General features: G+C 42.0%; 3 protein-coding genes across 3 annotated transcripts; 1 reads left to right on the forward strand and 2 right to left on the reverse strand.

Moving 5' to 3' along the window:
- Nucleotides 1-1,362: 1,362 nt before the first annotated feature.
- znf654 (zinc finger protein 654) lies at nt 1,363-14,015 on the reverse strand. The gene is made up of 9 exons (XM_036541235.1): nt 13,890-14,015; nt 12,370-12,515; nt 11,505-11,586; nt 11,082-11,217; nt 9,356-9,558; nt 8,909-9,045; nt 7,383-7,524; nt 3,459-7,095; nt 1,363-2,414 (listed from the first exon to the last, which is right to left on the reverse strand). The coding sequence occupies exons 1-9, from the start codon at nt 14,013-14,015 to the stop codon at nt 2,404-2,406; spliced, it is 4,620 nt and encodes a 1,539-aa protein (XP_036397128.1). The 3' UTR covers nt 1,363-2,403.
- A 1,322-nt stretch (nt 14,016-15,337) lies between these two features.
- Nucleotides 15,338-15,967, forward strand: cldng (claudin g). The gene is made up of 2 exons (XM_036540864.1): nt 15,338-15,659; nt 15,765-15,967. The coding sequence occupies exons 1-2, from the start codon at nt 15,338-15,340 to the stop codon at nt 15,965-15,967; spliced, it is 525 nt and encodes a 174-aa protein (XP_036396757.1).
- Nucleotides 15,968-18,808: 2,841 nt separating this feature from the next.
- Nucleotides 18,809-19,912, reverse strand: LOC118785669 (5-hydroxytryptamine receptor 1F-like). The gene has a single exon (XM_036540508.1). The coding sequence runs from the start codon at nt 19,910-19,912 to the stop codon at nt 18,809-18,811; it is 1,104 nt and encodes a 367-aa protein (XP_036396401.1).
- Nucleotides 19,913-21,946: the final 2,034 nt, after the last annotated feature.

Below are 21,946 nucleotides of genomic sequence, written 5' to 3' on the forward strand. Positions count from 1 at the left end.
AGAAATACTATGAAACATTCAAGAAGGAAGCCCAAAGTTTGATTCATCTCTGGAAAATGCAGATAATGTAGCTAATTATGATAAAACTACAGTCAGAAAACAAAACCTGCTGTTTAAAAATACAGTACCCTGCTATCACATCAAGTCTCAGGGTAACACATGATACTTTAAACTGCCAGCCACAAGTAACATACATCTGACTTCCTTTAAGTTATTAGTCATTTAAGTACTCTTGACTTCCTTTGGTTTATAAAAAGAGTCAAAAACAAAAGGCATTAATATTTTCTCTAGGAAAAAATACAGTAGAGGATTTTCTGTTCATATAGAATATAAAATAATAAATACAGGATTCTGTATACAAAGTCACACAAGTGCACATATCCAGCTGAGTGACCCCTAAATTTGCTAGCTGATGACCAATCTGAATATGAAGTCTGGGCCACTGAATATGACAAGGGCCTTTAACATTGGTCCTTACCCTATGACCAATGACTACCAAAGAAATCATAACAAGACCCACCACATAAATGTGAAATCAACGAAAATTTCCATCTAACCGCCACCCAAGTTTGAATGATGAATTTAAGCAAATTACATGTTTCATTTCTCATGTATTCATTTCTCCATTCATTTTAGCAAACCCCAAACTAATGGGCAAGACAAAGTAGCATTTGTTCAAATTGATTCCTCAAAACTACAACATAATCTAGACCCAAGTATGCCTCTGATTTTTGTAATGACAGTGGAAAAAATGATGTAGCAATCTAGAATGCAAATATACTACTTTTAGTGAAGTAAGAATAGTCAACCAAACAAATTTTAAGATATAAAATTTTTTACTTGAAGGACTTGAAGTTTGAATCATGATGTGTGGCATTTTTGTTTTTTTTTTTTTTAATTTCTTCCATATTTAACATTAATCTCAGCCAAGAAAAGGACACGGAAATCACCCACGTCACTTTAGATGAGCACACACTGGACCTTTTCACATAAATTGCTTTCATCTAACTACAGCAACAGAGGTAGCAAATATAACCTCGCAACAGCAGTTTCAATTTGGTGCACTCCCTGGATAAAGTGTTTTCTGAAACAGACCCCAACAAAATTTGAGTCCCCTTTTCAAATTAGTGTTTTATTTAAAACCAGTTTCTGATATATAAACCTGTTTTTTTTTCCAAACATAAACCATCCAAACTCTACACATTTACAGAACTAAGATAAAAACAATATGAATAAATAAGACTGCCACTGTTCTTCCACTGAACAGTTATAATTTTGTGCCGACTTTAAGGACACAGATGAGTCTTTACCTCTCGTGTTTTTTTCTTTTTTTTTTTTTTACAAAATTTCATTTGTAAGGGGGAACAAAAAACCCCACAGCATTGCATTTTTTGTGAGCGCCGATAAAAACATTTACCCCCATTTGACCAACTGGATTCAACTTCCTGTCATTAACTGGTTCCCCATACCTGAGTGGTGTGGAATACTGTCCATATGCTAGGGTTCCACTCATTCATTTCCTTCCCATCCATCTGCTTTAAGCCATCTATTCAGCCAACTGTTTTGCTGGCCTCAAAAAATGCATGATGTAATTCAAAGGCCCCTTGGAGCACTGGGATATTTTACAGTGCAATTCTTCCTTAAACACGGCAAAGCAGTTCATCCAATAAGAACAATATGGTACATCAGTCGCACTCCATTCTCTTTTCATTGACCTCAGGTTTTACAAATACATGTTTTACAATGAAAGTAGATCAGCTGGAAGTAAACCGGGGAATCACTTGAGGTGACAAAGTGTACTGGAGCAAAATCCTCAATGCCAGAAAACACTGCAATGGTCAACATACAACTGAGGAATAAATGCTGGGGGTCACGGTCTCATAAGGTGAAGTCTTTATTAACTCGCCCAAGCTGTCTTTACACTACAGGCGTAGTCATCACAGCCTCTGAAATAATGAAACAAATCGTCCAACTGGCTGTGTCCCAAACCATTTACAATAAATATTGCAGGAAGTTGAACATTTAGATCCAGGCACTTCTTAAACTGGGAATGTGTCCTGACTGGCGGGCGTTAAAACTGCCAAAGACAATATGTTCTCTGACTTTGCTCACAGAGTTCTCTACGGTGACATCTCCATCCGTTCAGAGCACTGTACAAGGGCCTTACGCGCCTCTTGGAGGTGGTGCCTTTCAAATAGTTTTCAGTCCATCTGCTCCCATGCTTTCGCAGATTTATGAACATGACTGCTTTGAGTCTCTTGCTCTGCTGGCTGAGGGGTGATGAGATTGCAAACAGGCCCATCCATCATGCCTCACAGAAACACACTATTCCTGTAGAAGCAGATCAACCACTCACACCCTGTCCATTCCTGGATGCCGTTTGTCGATGTAACCTTCGCTTGTTTACCAGGCACCTGAAACACAAAAATATTTCACAAAAAGATTTCAGAAAGAGCTAGTGGAGAACTGGTAAGGGCACTGTGCTTAGAGCAAGACACTGCTGTTGTACACTACAGCAAAGTATTTACCCTTCAGTAAAGACCCAATTGTATCATTGGTAAGGACTACAATACACACACACTTGTGTGATACACATTTTCTTTGTTTACTGTGGCAAACTGCACTGTCATTGCTTGCAGCTTAAGACTTTCCTTCTTTTATTTCCTATTCTTACTTTGTGTTGTCTTTTGGGACAGCCATAAGCTTGTCTAAAGGATAGTTTTTCCCTTCATATCACTTGCTTTGTGTTGGTGTTTTGGACACACTTTGGAACCCAACTAGCAAAGTTTACTTGATGAATCCAACCCTGATATTCTTAACACTGATATTCTTATTCATTAAAATGACAAAGTAAATCATTTTGCCCATATCACTACTTTATTCATTTTTCATACATTGGCACTATTATCACAGTGGTTTCAAACCTGCTTCATAGTCTCTCTTTTTCCACAGCCATCAAAATGTCTGCCATGAACCAATCACTTCTCACAATTTATGCAAAATATGTACATTAGGTCCAAAATCCCAACTATTGGGAGTAACCACTATGGAATTTGACATACATTTACTTTTGCTTAACTTTAACACTTCTTTGGAGACTGTAAAATCACTGCTCGTGACATTTTCGTTACCATAAAGATTGGTCATAACCATTGGTGGTGCTTGGCCCACAGTCACTGCTGTTGTGTTTTTGGTTTATACATGCATGCATCCATTAATAACAAGCAGCATATAGGTTAGACTACCCTCACCTACATTACTCCTAATTAATCATACAGTCTAGCTTTGGGTTGTGATTTGGATCTGGTACAGGTGTAGACATAACATGACAAGAGTATGTTTAACAGGCTACGCAAGTCAACCTGGGATATTTCTGCTGAGCAATTAACATATAGTATAAGCTTGTAAGACAAGAGAGAGATCTGACCCACAAGTGGGTCAACCCCAGCCCGACTTACTTTCTTCATCCGAGTCGAAGCCAAAGAGAGATGTGCACTTGTTGAGAGAGAGGTGGCTCTGCAGTTCTTCTGCACTGTTGAAAGTGGAGAAGCATTTGGAACAACGCTGCCTCTGGGCCTCGCGGCTGAAGTTGCTCTGCTCCGCTGGGGAGCGGGTGTCCACGGGCGACGACTTCCTGCGCTTTGGCATGCTAATGTAGCGCTCGTCGAGGTAGGCCGAGGGAGGAGGCCGCACGAACGGCCTGTTGGACGTTCCCCCATAAGTAGAACGCTCCACTTCTTTCAACCTTTTACATTCTTGGACGGCTGGATTCTGATTACTCGCTTTAGGGTCTATCTTTTTGTCCACGCTTTTGACTTCCACTCTGGTCTCTTGGCCGATGTCTTGTGTGTAGACAGGCCCGGTTTCCGTTTGTGTCAGAACGTTTTCACCGTGTCCATTCACTATCTGCCTGTCAAAGCCACTGCCCCCTGCAGATCTCAACACCTCTGGTTGCACAGGCTTCTCCAAAGCATTTGTTTCAGCCATATCTTTATTTCCACCTTTCATCTCGGTTGTATTAGTTGCTGATTTATTGGCGTCACTCACATCTGGTACAGCAGAATGAAGTTTTTCAGACTCTTTCAAAACCGTGTGGCTGTGACCAGAAGCATCTTGGAAATCTTTCCGTTTCCGTCCCGCCGGTCTGCCGACTTTACGCCGTGTTTTCAGAGAGTCCTCCATTGTGTCAGAAACTGGGTAATGTCGCCATTCATGATCCTGCAGCTGAGAGACGCGGCCAAAGATCTGCGAACAATCAGCAAAGGAGCACTGTGCCCTCAGCGGCTGGTGGGTCTTCATGTGATCTCGGAGTTCTGCCTTGGTTTTGAACCTGTTTTTGCATTCCAGGTGGAGGCAAACATGTTTCAGGGGATGGTCATGCCTCTTGATGTGGTCCTGGTAATGCAAAAAACTCCAAAACCTCCTTTGGCAAAACTCACACTTTCCCTTTCGCCAATGGAAGGCAAATTCCTGCACTTTTATGTCTTTGGGGTGAGATTTCAAAGCATGTCTGATCATAGCCATCCCTCTCCTGACAAATTTCCTCTTGCATCCATCCGCAGGACAACAGTACTCTTCTTTCCTCCTCTCCAGGTCTCCTTCCACAATAGATCCGTTGGCTTTCAGAGCAGTTCCTTTATCTTTGAGGGAATTTGAATCTTTCACTTCCTCTAGCTTCTCTAAGCCTTTTAGCTTGTTGAACTTCCTGTTATTTACAGGAATCTCAGTATCTGCTGAGTATTTTGCTGTAGATCTCTTTTTGTGCTTGGCATTTCTCGATAAAGACTGTCTAACACATTCCAAAGTTTCCGAAGTCCCATTTTCAGGAGCCACACTAGGGTCAGGGCCATGTTCTGATCTCAACTTCTCAACGTGCTCCTCCACATGCCTCTTTGCTATGAGACGACGGTTGAACACTTTTCCACAAAACATGCACTGAAGCGTAGCCTTCTGAAGGTGAGAAATTGCATGCCGCATTATGTTACCACCTTTGAATTCCTTGTTGCACAGCTTGCAGCGATGCTTAAGAACAGAGTTCACCTTTTTGGCAAGGACATCAGGTGCGGGCTCTGATGGATCTTTTTCTGACTCCATGTCTTTAGTGTGTACCAGTGCAGAGGTGAGCCCTTGGTCTTTCTCAGATGGAGGGGTAGGAACAATATGTGCTACAGTGTCGTTTAGGGCACCAATCACATTACTGGGGGCATCAGTTATGTCAGAGGCAGCTGTCTCATCAGAAACACTGGTGTTATCAACAACTGTTTTATCAAGGACATCAGTGATGCTTTCAGTGTTTTCAGTACAAGTAGTCACACTATTATCAGGGGTACTGGTTATGTTCTGGAGAGCACTGGTTACATCATGGGGGATGACAATATGATCATCAGGAACACTAATGTCACCAGGGACATTGACATCTAAAGTCACACAGCTGTCTTCAGCTAGGTAAGCTCTTTCCTGACTAACCTCTTCAGTCCCCTCCACAACAGCCTCAGGCCTTCTTTCTGCTTCCGAAATGTCAACCTCAGTGAGCAAACCCACTCCAGCTGGAGTCTGCGAGGGCATTGCTTCTTCTGCCACAGCAGTCTCACAGAGTTCTCCTGTCTCAGTCTCCTGTCTCACTGTCTCAGCACTTTCACATAGACTCTCCTGTTGCGCAGTGGGCGACTCTTCTGGAACTGTTGCTGAGGGTTGAACATTTTCTTCAGATACCTCCTCGGGAATTCTAGAATAGTTATGCAATTGCTGTATGATGTCATTATCCACCTCAACGACAGATTCCTCACCACTCTCAGTCATCACTCTTAGCTGCGGGGCACACAATACTGCATGATCTGGAGTCTCAGAGGGAAGGACATATTCCGAAGAAGATTCAGCTGAGGGGTCTTTCACAGAAACTTCCCCCACACTGACACCACGCTCAGCAGTAGAGGCCTGTAGGGCTACATCCACAAGCGTTTCCACCTCTCGATCCTCAGAGAATGAGCCCATCACTACGTTGTCTGGGACGGAGACTTCCAGCATTGTGACTGGGACTGGAGTGAGAAGTGGACTGTGCAGGACAGATGTGTCCTGCGAGGTGGGGGCCTTTTCTTGAAGGTGGACAGTTTCCTCATTTGCAGTCTCTGCTGCTGGCGACTGAGGGGTCAACTCACTATCACCACCAGGTTCCTCTATGGAAATGTCTTGTGCTTTGTCCGTTTCATTCATCTCTACTGTGCCATGGTCAGGCTGCTTTGTCTCCATCTTTGGGGGGAGCTGTTTTTTCCTCCCTGGACGTCCTATGCGTCTGGGGGCACTGTTCTCTGCCTGTCTGGCTGCCTCTTGCAGGAGCCAGCGCGGTTTTCTACCACGCCGTTTCAGGGTCTTTTTCTCCACCTGTCTGGCCATGAGCCTTTGCTGCCTATTATCGTGTTGTCTGATGGAGTTTTCCTGAGCCATGTCCAGCTGCCTGAAGGACCGTCTCAACTGGGAGTCATCAATCACTCTAATAACACGTGACCCTGGTTTTCTGCCCCTTTTTTTGACAAGCGGCACAACGCCCCCCTCAGGTGGCACAACAATGCATTTTCGCACAGGCTTATTTGAGTCTCTCACAGGGTGCCTCCTCACTCGATTTGTGTAGCAGTCTGGGATGTCTGAATAGAATTTGGGTGGCTCTTTCACACAGTAATTTGGTATCCATTTGTCCTCCTCCATGATTTCATTTAAAGCAGCTTGCATGACCTTCTCGCTCATCAGTTTCAGGCAGTTGGTCCGCAGAGTAATGAGATTCCAGAATTCTGGATCGAAAAACAGTCCCTTTTTCAGGATTTGGAGAATCTCGAAACGTATGTGATTCTTGACCAAGCTGTAGTCCACATGGTATTCCTGGTCAGGATGGGTGTAGAGGAGGTATACTGTCTTGTAGGACTCTACAGTTCGTTCCAGAAAGAACACCAGAAGGGCACAGGCTCTGCAGACTTCCAGGTCATTGGGCAACAGGAAGGCAATGGTCTTGTAGATGAGTGACTTGGTAACGGGGTCATGGTGCAGATCCATCTGAAGAGCACGAGCACACAGTTCCACACAGAACTGCAAGCCTTCATTCCCCAACTGACAAAAATACAGACAGCATAAACACAATTACTTCCATGTTAATACGACACCTCTTCTAACACAACAAAAGAACTGACAACCACAATGTGCAGTTAAATTCTACTTAATGACAAACTCGCACAACTCCTTTATTGAATCAGGTCAGCAATTTTGAATAAAACCCACTGACTTAAAACTTAACATTGCTAGTTACTGAATTACGAAAACTGCATCAAAAGCCATATCAAATCCGCATGGCTTCCTTTCCACTGCACTTGCATCAAAGACTCAGAGACTCCACTCACTTCAGCTCTGATGACCTTCATGAATGGAAAGATGGATTTGACATTGGTTGCAGACAGCATCAGCTGATGGCATTCCTCCAGGAAGTCCTGTTTGGAGGGGTTTGCCCTGAGGTGAAGTTTGCTCCATATGAAGATGAGGTCCCTGTGAAAAAGGTAATTAATGCAAATACATTACTTACTGTCCAGGAATGCTGCGCAATGCAATGTGTGTTACCACATTACAGCCTTTTAAGCTCATGCTTATTCCTCAGTAAATAAAGACAAGACAGATATTAAATATGTAAAAAGCCTCCATCTATTGGAAATACTACTCATTTAGTAGAATATATATAAACCATTACATTCCTGGAATGCATCACTGGGGCTGTGTTAAACAGTAAATGCTCCCCTGTATTCTGTGCTGTGCCTCCTCAAGTCCTGAGTTTGAAAAAGCACTCTGGTCAGTAATTCAAATTTTATTCATGTCATTAATCAAACATCATGTGCACCAAGTATTTCGAATCATGTCCTCTGAGCTTAGGATGCTAACCCCTTCACCAGTTCATGATTCAAGCCAGCCTTAGACAGAGCCTTTCATTGGCATGAATGGCAAAATACAAAGCCCTGTCAAAAAATCTACTTTTCCCACTGATGAGTTAAAGATTGTTTAGAGAATGTATGAAAAGCAAGAATGTGAGTCATTTTACATTCAAGTATGTGTTAGCATCTGTGGTTTCCTTTTACTTTTATTTTTGTAGTCTAGGTTTTCCTTAATAATGAATTTCCAAATCTCAACTTTAACTCCAGCATGTAGTCAGGTCAGTTGTGTGATCAACTCAATGAGGGCCAGCAGTGAAAGCACAATTTATATAGTGAAGAGAAAATAAATGTGTACAGCAACAGGGAGGTTTAGCTCAAGAGAAGAAAAGAATTGGCTGATATCTGCAGAGCTATGACGATATAACTGGGAAAACACCTTTAGCAGCCACTTATAACTGAAATCATTTCTTGGAAGTTTGACACATTATCTTTATCATATTACAAAACCCAAACAGCAGAGTAACATTCATTTCATATTTCCTTCAAAAAGGCCTCTAAATATATTTCCCTGTATTATTAAATCATGGGGGGAAGAAGACCTTAATGCCAAACTCTGTAGCCAAGGCAATGAAGCAGCCCCATAAATAAGTTTACATCCTGGCAGTATACTGTGGTCCACTCACTGGTATTCATAAAATGTCCAATTGGAGACCAGTGCACTTTAGTGAATGGAGTAATGCAACTCACTTTGACACCACTATCATCTCGTCCTTACACAGATAAGGACTTCAGTCATATGTCAAATATTAACATTTGCACAGAAGGTAGATTGTTAAAATACCACTTGAACAGACGATATCTTTTCTGGTTCTAGGAGAACGGATTAGAAAGTCTCTTTTTCAAAGATACCATAGCCAATGCAGTTGCTAATTTATTATTATTGCCCTGTTAAGTATTGTGCAATAAACACCTTAGAAAGGAAAGGAAGATAACTGGCACATTCTCACCATATGTAGTACATGTCCCCATTCTGCAGCTGCTGAGTGAGGAAGGCTTTGCAGAGAGCTAAGAGCAGGTCATCCCTCTCCTCACTCTCTGTGTTGCATATGATCTCCACAGCATCTCTCCCATCAATCTCAGCCATCTAGGATCAGGGCAAGCAAACCAGGAAAGACAGGGGCTGAAATTAAGGTAACCTCAATCATGAATTCCTGCCCCTTTTCTGCACATACACCGAGAGAGATGCTTATGCCGCAAAAGTCTATCCCAAATAAACACTGCACAGAGGACATTTTTGACCCGATATCTGACATAATGTTTCAACAAAAAAGGTGTTGGGGCAGGTATGTCTATCGTCTGGTTTAACTGGATGGGACCGAACATACTAACACGTGTTATCAGTAATGTTTCGTAAAGGGTTTTTCCATGAGCACTAAGTCCTCTCCTCCTCTTACCTCCTTATGTAGATGATCATAAAGAGATGCTTTCCAGAGACACGTCAGATACGCTTGGTGGAAGTAAAGATGTCTCCCTACATCTGGGTGCTCTATGCAGCTCTTAGACAGGGCCATGGCCTCCGGGATGCGCTCACAGGCCAGAAGATAACGCACCCGCAGCTCAAAAAAGACTGGAACCTCAGAGTTCAAGTACCTCTCCACTGTCAAGAAAATACAAAAATAGAAATCAGAAAAACTGAACATGATGCCAAAGCTTACTTCCTACATTAAATCCATGTCTACTTCAGACTGCAGAATGTGCTACAGTTGTGTTTCCAAAACCCTGGTCTGGAGTAAATGTGTTTACAATGCTTTACACTCCAACCAAGCTCTACATCAAATCCAGAATACTGATCTGGATTTGATGTCCACTGATAGGTAATCTTAGGCCTAGAACAAATTACATTTCTTTAAAATCACAAGTGAGTTCACTGCAAGATAAACTAGGAATTTTGAGGGGGCTGAAACACAATGAAGACAGTCAGGCCTGACACACCACACAAATGTTGATTTCTAGCAACCACAGTAATAATATGTGTCACTGTCTCAGTACCTAGCAATAATTCTGGAATCCACTAGTCACTAATGCTACCCTATAATAAATACTTAACATGTAACATTACAACTCCAGACTGAATAAAGTCACCAACTGTTTCTACCATCTTTCCACATACTGTGCTTCCATTTTATGTTGTACTGTTCTTGGATGGATTGACTAAACTCTGATGCTTTGCCACAGTTTAACAGATTCCTCCTCATCATCGTCTGCCTGGCAGGTATTTTCGGGTTGGCACTTTTGCGTTGTATCTTTATTGGTCTGCATCACTCTTGCTGTAGATTTTTACAGGAAAATTATTTTCAACGTTAGGACCTGGCATTAGACACTATGCAATCTACAGTGCTGGGCCTAGATTCCATTTCAGCCACAATTCCATTTTTTGCCAAAGGCAAACTCATTGCAATAAAGGAAAATCAAAAGCTGTAAATGAAAGTAAAATTGTAATATGTGTAAGAGGCATTAGTCCCAGCCCTTTCTAGAGGCCTGCTGATTTGGAAATAAGTTTCAAGTTGGTTTCAAACTTTTTAATGATTTAAGCCCCTTGTTTAATGTCTTGATACAAATGAGTTCAACTAATTGCTCTAGATCTCATCACAATCTTGAACTGGCCAATTATCAGTAGCCATTACTGATTTGTTTTAAAGGCAAAAATTATGTTGAAGTATTGGTATGTTTTATTTGACCTTTTTATTAGTTCAAAAGCATCTCTGATTAAAACATTTATTCCAGACACCTCATAAAATATCCAAGATATCTGAATGTATTTATTATAGAGATAAATATCTTAGTTATAGATATTGCAAATATAAATCAGTATTCATCAATGGCTCAAGCTACTGGTACAAAAACCAACATTCACAGGGGGACTCCAAGACCATGGTCGACAAACACCGTGCTCAAGGGAAGACTGGAAACCCAGTTACCAGGGAGTGATGGTATTCCTCGGTTTCACCCACACCAATGTAATCCTTTCATGGAATCACAAATTAACCATAATTGGGTCTCATCACCCCCCGCATGGTACAGCAATCAAAATATCATGATAAGTGCCACATTTGTGGCTGTTAGAGGCAGGAGTTATACCTCTCCCACAGTGATGTCAGTTCCCTTTTAAGCACAATGTACCTTCTTCCCTTGACGGGGCTGTCTCTCTCAGGATGGCCTGAAGGACAGGATGCTCCCATGGCCCGCCATCTTTGATGATCTGCTTCAGCAACAGCAGGTACACATTCTTGTGTCTCACTAGGCATGAGTGACATTCCTGCACAAGGAGAGGTGGCGATCATCATGTTGTGATCAGAGAATGGGTCACAATAACAGTGGTATTAATTATTTCACAGTTCCATTTTGGGAATACATTCAATTTAAGGTACAGGACTTGTACAAGATGGGCAAAAAATTCTCAGTACACAATGACTACAGAAGGACAACCAAACACCAACCAATCATTAGTTATAACACACCAATTACCATGGATGGCTGCTAAATCCACAATGAACAATCAATGAATAATCAACATGCTAAAACAGTACATATGCTGCTCCTCACCTGAAAAGACTCAAGGATATCTTTCAAAGGATCCTCCAGGAATTCATCCTTTCCAAAAAATAGCAGCAGCTCAAAAAAGCTCCTGCAAAGGAAAAAATTTCAGTGCATAAATAACTGATTTCATCTTACAGAAAACAAGCACAGATACACCAAGTCCATTAAGAGGACCAGTCTAAAACCGCCATGGTGTCAACACCAAATGATTATCTGATGGCTAGTTTGTCATAAACTAAACCACTAAATTTAAGCCATCGAGAACTGCAATTTCAGACCTCAGAATGTTTCCTTTGGCCAGAACCTTTAGTGAAATGAGCCACCATTGTCCTGCATTCTAACTCTTTCATTCTGCAAGATGTTAAACTGTATCAGGGAAAACAAACCTCATGTAATACTCATTTAATACTCTCACTTGGGAGCAATGAAAAAAGCACTAATCCTCTGGGCCATTTCGGTTCAATCACAGGTGTAAGCATTAAGCCTTTCAGCAACTCAAAGTAGTGTCCAGGGTACACAGCAACCCAGACAGTCACTCATTCAATTCTGGGTGCTCTCAAATCTCCATCCATATTGAATGCACAGTGATCACAGTGTTAGCCAGAAATTAGTCTCAGTACAGAGTACTGAGTAGTACTGAATTACTGACTAAGTCTCTAACAATGTGTTACAAATTACTTTACCCTAAAGTGACTCAAAAAAGACATATTAGTACATTCTGCACAAAAGATAGTGATGGCCATTTCTAAAGGGCAAGTCAGCATACTGAGAATTCATAACTCTTAATCATTAGTCCTGTCCCCTCACAACTCCCCTATGTCACACAATAGCAGAAGCATCAGTATAATACAATTGAGAGGGAGATACATACAAGGCAAGGCTGCTCAGGGCGTAGCGGACATGTTCACAGTCGGACGGGAAGGTCACTGTGTCACGGGCGAAGTAGCAGAGCGCAGTCCGCAGCACTTGTAGCTGGGGTAACGGCACCTGCCATCGTCCAGTTTGTTCCTCCACCAACTGTACAGAGAGAGAGAGAAAACCATTACTATGATGATTCACTAACTAAACGGAGGTGAATGAAGTACAGAAGTGTCTGCCGTCCCCTCCCACTGAAAGTCTGACTTCTCTTGTACCTGATATGGTCCTTCAGTAACCAGCCGCGTTATTACTGAATGGATGTTGGTGGGAAAGGTATAAATATCTGATTAATATTAACCAACTAATTAAAATCATTCAGCACTATGGACATGCTGGCCTTGATGTACGGTCAAAAAACTATACAACAACATAGACACACACCACATATTTTACCAGAGCGTACTCCTTGAACTCAAAATGGTTGTTTTCACCAGATACATGATGCATTTAATAACTGCGCCTTATCAGAACTGACAAACGTGCTATGTTACGATAATTGGGCATGCAATGTATACGGCTAAGCTTGCATGTAGGTCAACTGTATTTTAACAGTAGCTAGATAACGTTACGCAGCAATCTCGTACAGAATAATAACTAGCCAGTGGTAGAGTCTGTGCGATTGTTAGGGAAATACGTCTAGCTAGCTGCGTAAATGAATCTGGTTTCAGACACTAGCTAGACTAGGTACAGTAAAACTGCTGGCTACCAAATGTTGGTCACTAATACGTATGTCATTCCTTACCCTCTGTTCCCTTACGGCATTTGAAAGGCAACATAAACTTAACTAACTTGCCTTTCAAACAACCGTGTAAAGTTGATAAAATTGTTCCTAACCGTTTCCTTCGTGCAAAAATGGGAAGTTATATGTAGCCAACTACCTAACTAGATAGATACGGTTTGTAAAGGCATCCGTTGCAAGTCACGAGCCGCACACTTCGGATGGTGGCATACGAATTTGCGGCCAAGAAATTATGCTTCACGTTATTCTATTTGAAAATATGTGTGCCCTGTTTGTAAATGCGTCCTTCTCGTGATAAACAAAAGTAAGAGAACAGAAATGCCTAGCTAGCTGGCTGCATGACTGCCAACGTACGAATCTCTAAATTTGGGAAATGGCTTTCGTTTCAGCAAGTTATTAGCTAAACAGCTACATCGTGTTTTCTGTGACAAAACAATCACGGGTTTGTGAAGAAATATATCCAATACTGTAAAGAAAGCTCTGTAGCTGGACGTGTATATTGCTGTATGGACACTCATTAAATTGTCTAACTTGGTAGCTACCCAATTTAATGCGATCAAGTACGAAAAGAAAGTAAACACTGCACAGAATGCTAGCTAGCCATTGCTACACTACTGGGGGAGGGGAATAAGATAGCCAGACTAGCTATCTTAGCTAGCTAGGTTTGGTAACGCTGCTAGCTAGCGACGATTCTCGACTATGCGTCAAGCCCGTGCTTTGGTAACTTCTCTTACCACGCAAAACCTAGTACAGTAGTTCTTGCTTTGGGATCCACAGTCGTCGCCACTGCCACAGTCCAACAAACTCCCCAATTGTTCTTTAAACCTTTCTGACTCCAAGTCGCTCTCCTCTTCCGCCATACTGCTTGTCTCCCCCTGCGCGTACAACAACGACCACAGAGCCCCAGCAAGATTGACTTCCTGTACAACCCGCTGACTACAATCCTATTGGATAGGATGTACGTCAATCTTATTGCTCTTCCAGTTGTGCTCCCCGCCGATTGGACCATGTTGAACATCATTCACACACCCTTCTCATATGTTTCCGTGCGGAATATCTGATTGGACGTGTACTTTAGGCCAGGTTCATAGCAAAGATCAAGTAAACCTAATTGTTCCACGGTTACATTTTATTTATTATTTTAAGCACCTAATTAGAGTACAGTCGACACTGTCCAATCATGCTTCGACCGAGCATTATCTCGAGAAGTCCATATTTTTAAAAGTCTATGCCACGTTATTTTTCTTCCGCGCTAGCCAGCTAGTTTGCTAGCTGTTTTTAAACCACATCTTTGAAATAATGCACTACTAGCATTTCCAAGATGACTATGAAGCCACAAACTATGTTCTCAAATGTTATTTTTACACGCATATAAAATACCCAACTGACAGCCAGTGCAATAATGGATGTGGTCGCTGTGCATGGTTTTCTAATGGTATCTTAATTAGTCGTCGATTGGCCTGTTGCCAAATATAAGTAATGACTAATTAACTAAGCAGATGACAAATCAAAGTGATGTGGGATGGTCGACCTGTAGCATTAGGTTTACCTCGGTGATTTGCTTTATTAAACTATACATTGTTGTAAAGTTATTTTATATAGCTTTATGGCTTGTCTTTGATTTATCAACAGGTGTGTTTAAAAGCAGCAAGCAAACATAAAATGTGTAGCAGGGGAATTGTGTCACACCCCTATTGATTTTACCACTTCCGGTGCAATCTCTTAAATTCAATTGCAAACGTGACCCTGAATCTGTTGATGTGATTGGCGAGGGCTGTTTAGGCAAATTAGTCGCTGGTTTGTTTTCTCTCCTTTGTTTCTTTTCTTCCTTATGGTCGTCTTTAACCTGGAACGGCGACTTCATACAAATTTCCTGGTATACTGCATTGTGCAAAAGATTCGTGAAGGATACGTTGCAGGTTAGTTGGTTAACTTATTATAAGGGTTCTAATTTAGGTAAAGGCACTTAAAATGGATCAGAACATTCACCTGGTGCTGTTGCATACTGACATAATTTTACTGTCAAATGGCAGCATAAAATGTACAAAGTATAATTTATTTGAAATTGAAATGTAGAGTTGATATAAATGTTGGGTTTCCATGTATCTGCTGCTTTGTCCCACCTGTACAGCAGTAAGTGTTTCTGCTTTATTTTCAGAGTTTTACCCAACCTGTTGAGAGGATGGTGGCTGCAGGCCTGCAGATGCTGGGAGTGGGTCTGTGTGTGCTGGGCTGGTTAGGGGCCATTGTGTCCTGTGCCCTGCCATTGTGGCGTGTAACTGCCTTTGTTGGGAACAACATTGTAACAGCTCAGGTGATGTGGGAAGGCCTGTGGATGAGCTGTGTGGTGCAGAGCACAGGGCAGATGCAGTGCAAGGTCTACGACTCCATGCTGGCCCTGTCGCGGGATCTCCAGGCCTCTCGCGCCCTTATTGTCGTCAGCATCCTCCTCGCCACCATCGGTCTGCTGGCGAGCATTGTTGGTGGGAAGTGCACCAACTGCATGGAGCAGGGACCTGCCAAAGCTCGGATCACGGTGGCAGCCGGCTTGCTGTTCACCGCTGCTGGCTTGCTCTGCCTGGTGCCCGCTAGCTGGACTGCGCATCGAGTCATCCGCGACTTCTACAGCCCTCTGGTGGTGCAGGCCCAGAAGCGGGAGCTTGGTGCTGCCATTTTCATTGGCTGGGGCTCAGCTGCCCTGCTGCTGATTGGAGGGGGATTCCTGTGTAGCTCCTGTCCCAGAAAGGAAGAGGGTGACATGGGCCGCTACAAGCTGACCGCCAGCCGAAGTGAGCGCACAGGCTACGTTTGAGGTGTTGGCCTGAACTGGCAGTTCATTCATTCATGAGAAATGACAATGGAACACTCCTGCACTGGCTTTCATCCAGAGAAGTTTTATACTTCTTATAAATTTTAAAATCCATGTGATTTGTGTTGGAAAGCATGTAGTGGAAATGTTTGTTTTTTAGTATTTAATAAAATATTTGTATGTAACTCCTAATTCTGTTCTATTATTTGACAGACAGCAGGTGGCAGTATTCAAGGCTTTTTTTTCTAATTGCACATGGCTTTGTGGGCTACATTTATAACATGGTTAACACTGTCCATTTCACATTACTGCAATCCTGCCCATGCTTTTACACGAAATTGCATAGATTGGAAACTTGAATTAGGAGTTCTTCCACTGGGCGAAATAGGCCTCTATCAGAGATACAAATGAAAGGTGCATTTTTATTAAAGGCTCTGTGAGTGGAATTTCACATGACTCCTGGCTGTGCTAAATTTCAGTGTTTGAGAATTGATGTTTGGAATTAAATTCAGGCAAAAATGTATTCCCAGCAACTACAGTATGTGTTTACAAACTCTATGTGCCATCTTAAAAACTACTCCAAAAAAGAAAATGTGAATGCATTGATTGGATGTTTTCTGGTGGAGGATAACTGTACTTTTGATTGCAACTGTTGTACCTGAGGGTTCTCTTCTGTAGCCTTTGTGCCAGTTGCATTGATCTGGAAGAATTCAACTGCATCTGTTACACTGAATATGAAAAGCAGGCCATAAAGCCAAAATGAAGCGGGACACGTGGGAGAATAAATGGTAATTGAATATGACTTGGATAAGGAGCTCTGTGTAGTTCCCAGCCAAACAATATGTTTGTAACATGAGATACAGCTGCAAATGTGGTTGCCTTTTGGTTGAACTGATTTGCCTTAACCTGCTGTTTGTTTACCCATTCCCAGCTTGCAGATAATCACAAGGATGAGATGGTGTATATTGTTGGTTACCCAAGTGGCACAGGGAGGGTTTTTTGTTTGTTAAACCTTTTGATGAACCATTTCACCTGGGTTTCTCTGAAACAAAGCTCATCAGTGTGAGATTCAGTTGTGCAAATGCAATATGTACAGTAGTCAGTATGGAAACATTTCAGATCCCTTGATCTCAAGAGGTTGAAAAACAAACTAAATGGCAATAAGCTGCAAGTTTATTTGATCTTAAAACCTGCACCAATGCTGTAAGAGTTCTGTGTGAAAGATTTTTAATATTTTTTGGTAATTCTGTAGTTGGGTTATAGTTACTATTATATCTAAAGGCAAGCATGTTTTGCATCACTATGTATATTGAACAGGCTTTGGGAAAACAGCTGAGTAAACTTTGTCATAGTGCCTCTGACTACTCTAGTGGTTACAGAGGGAGCTGTGCATACAGCCAGGGAGTTGGTGAGTGAGACACAGTACAGTGCCCCATTGCCTACATCTGCCAGCAGGGGTCTCTATTTCTCTGTCTTCCTCTTGGAAATATGTTTTTCGAACCCAAGCCTGTGTTCAACCAACTACTAAATATCCCATTGGATTTCCTGCCCTGTAAATTGTACACATTCCTCTGCCCGGAATATGTAAACAGACTCTTAAACAATTACAGAAATACATATCTCGTGCTTACAGAATATCAATGCTTTAATGTCAAAAATACAATCAGTTCATTCAAGTACAGACATTTTTTTATAGAACATAAAGTGAACAGGTGTAGCTCCACACATTGATAATGAAACATAGTAACAAATAACTTCTGTCCAACTGTTCAATTATCTTACAGAGAACTGAAAACACCCAGTCACATTTACAACTCATTGCAGTTAGTACTCTGTAAGCAAATATGTAACAGATACACACTTGGCCTATAATTTACTGTTTGGCCTTTAAAGTGCCTCTAAATTCATCTTGAAATCTTGTTTAATTTCAAATTCCCATTTCTGCAAGGACTTTTGGGGCCACTAATATCAGTTTTAATTGCTTCTCCTGTAAATAGCCTTAAAACTAAGTTTGGGTTAAATTAATCATGATTCTATGCTAATCCATTATTAGACATAGAGCTCCCCATGACTAATATTGTAATAAAATAAAATTGAAGTTTTGAAAACATCAATGTTTTTAGAATGAATCCATTTTAAAAGCAGCACACCCAAGTTTGCAACAGTTATTCAATTTGGTTGTAATAATCCTGTGGGTGTGAGGAAGTAACATCTCTGCCCCAACATTAATTATTACATAACTGGCAGTAGAATTGCCTGTTTTGAGACATGAGATGTATTTATGCATTGTGAATGTACAATACACCATCTACATAGAGGTCTACACCTATAGTACATACTGTTAATTCAACTTCAAAAATGAACAAACTGATTGAAAATAAACATAAATATGTAATTTCAAACTCATCTGATGGGCAGTATATAATGTATAGAGTCTCACCCCAAAAATGAATGACTGATTATGATGTTAGCTGATCAAAATGTTTAATTTGCCACTCAGGTGCATTGGCTTAATGTCTGGATATAGACTAGCTTTTTTTTTTAACTAAAATCCCAGAAGAAGGAACTGTCTCCATTTGACAAACTGCACACAAAATTCTGGGGTCAGTTTTTTTTTTTTTCTGGAGCTTGGAACTACAGTATATCACAGCTACCTCTTTATAAATCCAAGCACAGTTCTTTCAAGTAGGATATGCAGCTGCATCGTTTCTCTGTTTTACAGAATGTCCAGTTGCAAAATAACTTTTATCAAATGTACTGTTCATATCCAAAATAGAAGTCAAATCCCTTTATACTGTGTCATTTCATTCTCTCTACACCAGGTGATTTCAGCATCTCTTTTCATCAGAGGTAATATCTACACTTGACCAGCTTCTGAAAGGCCTTTTTGAAGTCCTCATTGAAAATGGTGTAGATGAGTGGGTTGATGAGTGAGTTCAGGTACCCCAGCCAGGTGAGGAAGTCTGTCATTTCGGCAGACAGGCTGCAGGAGGAGCAGGTGTTGACAATTACCTCCTTCAGGAAGAAGGGCAGCCAGCAGATGACAAAGGCCCCCAGGATCAAGCCCAGGGTGGTGGCCGCCCTCTTCTCCCTGGTGCCGGAGATCCGCTGCCTCCGGAAGGACCTTTCCCGGCGCGATTCGCACTGAGGACTCCTGACAGCAATACGCACGCGGTCACCCTCTGTGGAGGGGTCCGAGTACGACTTCTCAGGTGGGCTGAGCGCGTCGGGGCTCTGGAGGTCCCTGTCGGAGCACTTTGGCAGCATGTTGCCATTCATTTCCTGCCGGGTGAGGCGGCTGGTGCCCCTCTTGTGATAGAGGGTCTTGGCGGCACGGTAGATCTTGTAGTAGAGGATGAGGATGAGGCCGAGCGGAATGTAGAAGGCCCCGAAGGTGGAGTAGATGGTGAAGGCGATGTGGTCGTGCTTGATCAGGCATTCCTCACCGCAGCCACCCTGGTGCCTCCACACCAGCGGCGGCAGCGAAATGAAGATGGAGAGGACCCACACAACGGTGATCATGACGGCAGCACGCCGAGACGTCCGCTTGCGGGAGTACTCCACCGCGTCCGTGATGGCACGGTAACGGTCCAGGGCGATGGCCGCCAGGTGAAGGATGGAGCAGGTGCAGCAAGTGATATCCACACCAAGCCAGATGTTGCACACCACCTGGCCCATGATCCAGGTCTCCTTGATAATGTAGACGATGCTGAAGGGCATTACCAGGATGGCCACCAGCAGGTCGGTGACAGCCAAGGAGCAGATGAGATAGTTGGCCGGGTGGTGCAGCTTCCTGGTGACAATGATCGCAGTTATGACCAGGGAGTTGATGCATGTGGTCATCACTGCTAGCAGGGATAGTGTCAGGGAGAGCAGGACCTTACTGGTGGCACTTTTGTTGACCAGATCCGGATGGAAATCCACAGCTGTGCAGTTGGACAAATCCATGTTTTAAGGGTGAAATGCCCAGAGTCTTGTAATTGAAACACAACAATAAATAAATTAATAAATGAAAGTGCAAGATAAAACTAAATCCAGATAAAGATAAATGCTACTGAATGTAGATTTGTTTTATTCCTAACAAGCAGACTAAATTACTATATGCATATATACTAAATAAGTCTACATATTACACACATCACATTACAAAAATGACTGTTAGGTTTTCATGGTATTATATATGTGGTATGAGCAGGAATATTTCATGACCCAAGCACCTCGTATTTTCTAAAAGAAATCAATCTCTGCTTCTCTTACCTGCTATCATCTTTTCAGTATTTTTCGCACCAATGTGCCCCTTCATCAGAACACCCACATGCAATATCATGTCTAAGAACTGAGGCTCTACTCTTCTGAGGTAAACCTACTGCTGCAAAGACGTCACCCTCCCTGCAGTCCTTGACATGTGCTTGGTGGCACTGAAAGTGTGGTGAAAGCGGTCATTTGTACCTTCAATAGCAGCTGTCATTGATCAGATCAATTCAATAGGAATCCAGTCATGTGACAGGAACCCCAGGTCATCCATGTCTTTATCTGCATTGAGGTCAATCAGGCTGAGATGGAGGCTCTGCACAAACCATCATCTAAAGAGAGAATTGAGATGTGGTGCTGAGTGTTAGCATGTCAAGAGGAAGCCTGCAGGTAGTCTGATAGACAGTCTCCAGTTGTTATTTCCCTGTGCAGTAGGGAGACTACTGCTTCTATAACCCTGACATGACTACTGATCAAACACAGGCCTGTGTCATTTGCACAAAAGCAGATACCTCTGTCTGTTTCCTTGAAAAAGAAACTGAGAGAGGTATACAAGACAAAAGGGGGTTACAGTGCATTCATTCCCCAACCTGAATCCGATGTTTGTTTGTATTACGGATATGAAGTATTTAGTCTCTCAGCTCTGAACCCCACACTCCACCCCACGTGCTGTCAAGCCCTTTTGTCTGGAGCGGGAATGGAGGCTTTGTGTCACCCCTGGCTGTGAGTGGCAGGCTGTGGAAGGGGGCATGGAGACAATAAATGACCCAGTTTCTGTTCCTGTCATCTGATTTCAAATGTAAATCGCATCACTGGCTCTTCTGACAATTCCATGCAATTTCCCACCACTCAGAGGAAAAGCTGTAATCAAATCATTGTGTGGTTGTTCATTAGTTTCTAAAATCCGAGCTGCTATCACATATACAGAAATGCTGTACAGTTTTATCCCTCACTTAAGTTGTTGAAACATGTTTGAAAGTTTATAAAAAGCTCAACCTTTTTATTATTCACACAAATAAATAATATGCTAATATGGCTTTGAATATATTAATATTAGTTTGGTAAATTAACGCTCTCTGAGTACTTTCATTATCAGTAAAACATATTTCAAATATTGATTCTCATCTTACCTTTTTCTCACCTTGCAGTTCAACTCTTAATTATTAGTGCTCATTATTGGAAATTGTCCTCTTAATGCAACCGATGAAAACTACCTCGCAACATAAACACCACAGAGGAAACAGTTCCAGTTTGTTAAAACAGGGACCAGGTCAGGGCAACGAAAGCTATTTTTGGTTGTAGGTATGGATGGGGTTGTGCTAGCGCACAGGATCAGAGACAGTGAAGATCAACCTGGCCAAGTTAGACCAAAGACTGCTGTTAGGGAAAAAACCAGCACCGAAGTAAAAGCAACAGTAACTGACCCTGTTGTGAACAGGGGCCTCTACTTCTTTGTCGAGACCTGAAGAGATCAACTGTGGCCTCTATCATAGGTGTACTGCAAGCTGAGAGATAATTAGCGCTATTATACTTTTTATGTAGCAGGGGTAGAATATACAATACAAGTATACAGTAATTACAATGTAAATATAAATATTATTCATAGATAAAAACATGAAAGATTTACAAATGAAATATAACCACAGAACACAAAGGTTTTTGTTGCTGAATTTGTTAGTTTGGGATTTTATGTCAAAAAAATGTAGAACTCACTTCATTTGATGTAATTAA

Source organism: Megalops cyprinoides, chromosome 11 (assembly GCF_013368585.1).
Source record: "Megalops cyprinoides isolate fMegCyp1 chromosome 11, fMegCyp1.pri, whole genome shotgun sequence".
Taxonomy (NCBI): domain Eukaryota; kingdom Metazoa; phylum Chordata; class Actinopteri; order Elopiformes; family Megalopidae; genus Megalops; species Megalops cyprinoides.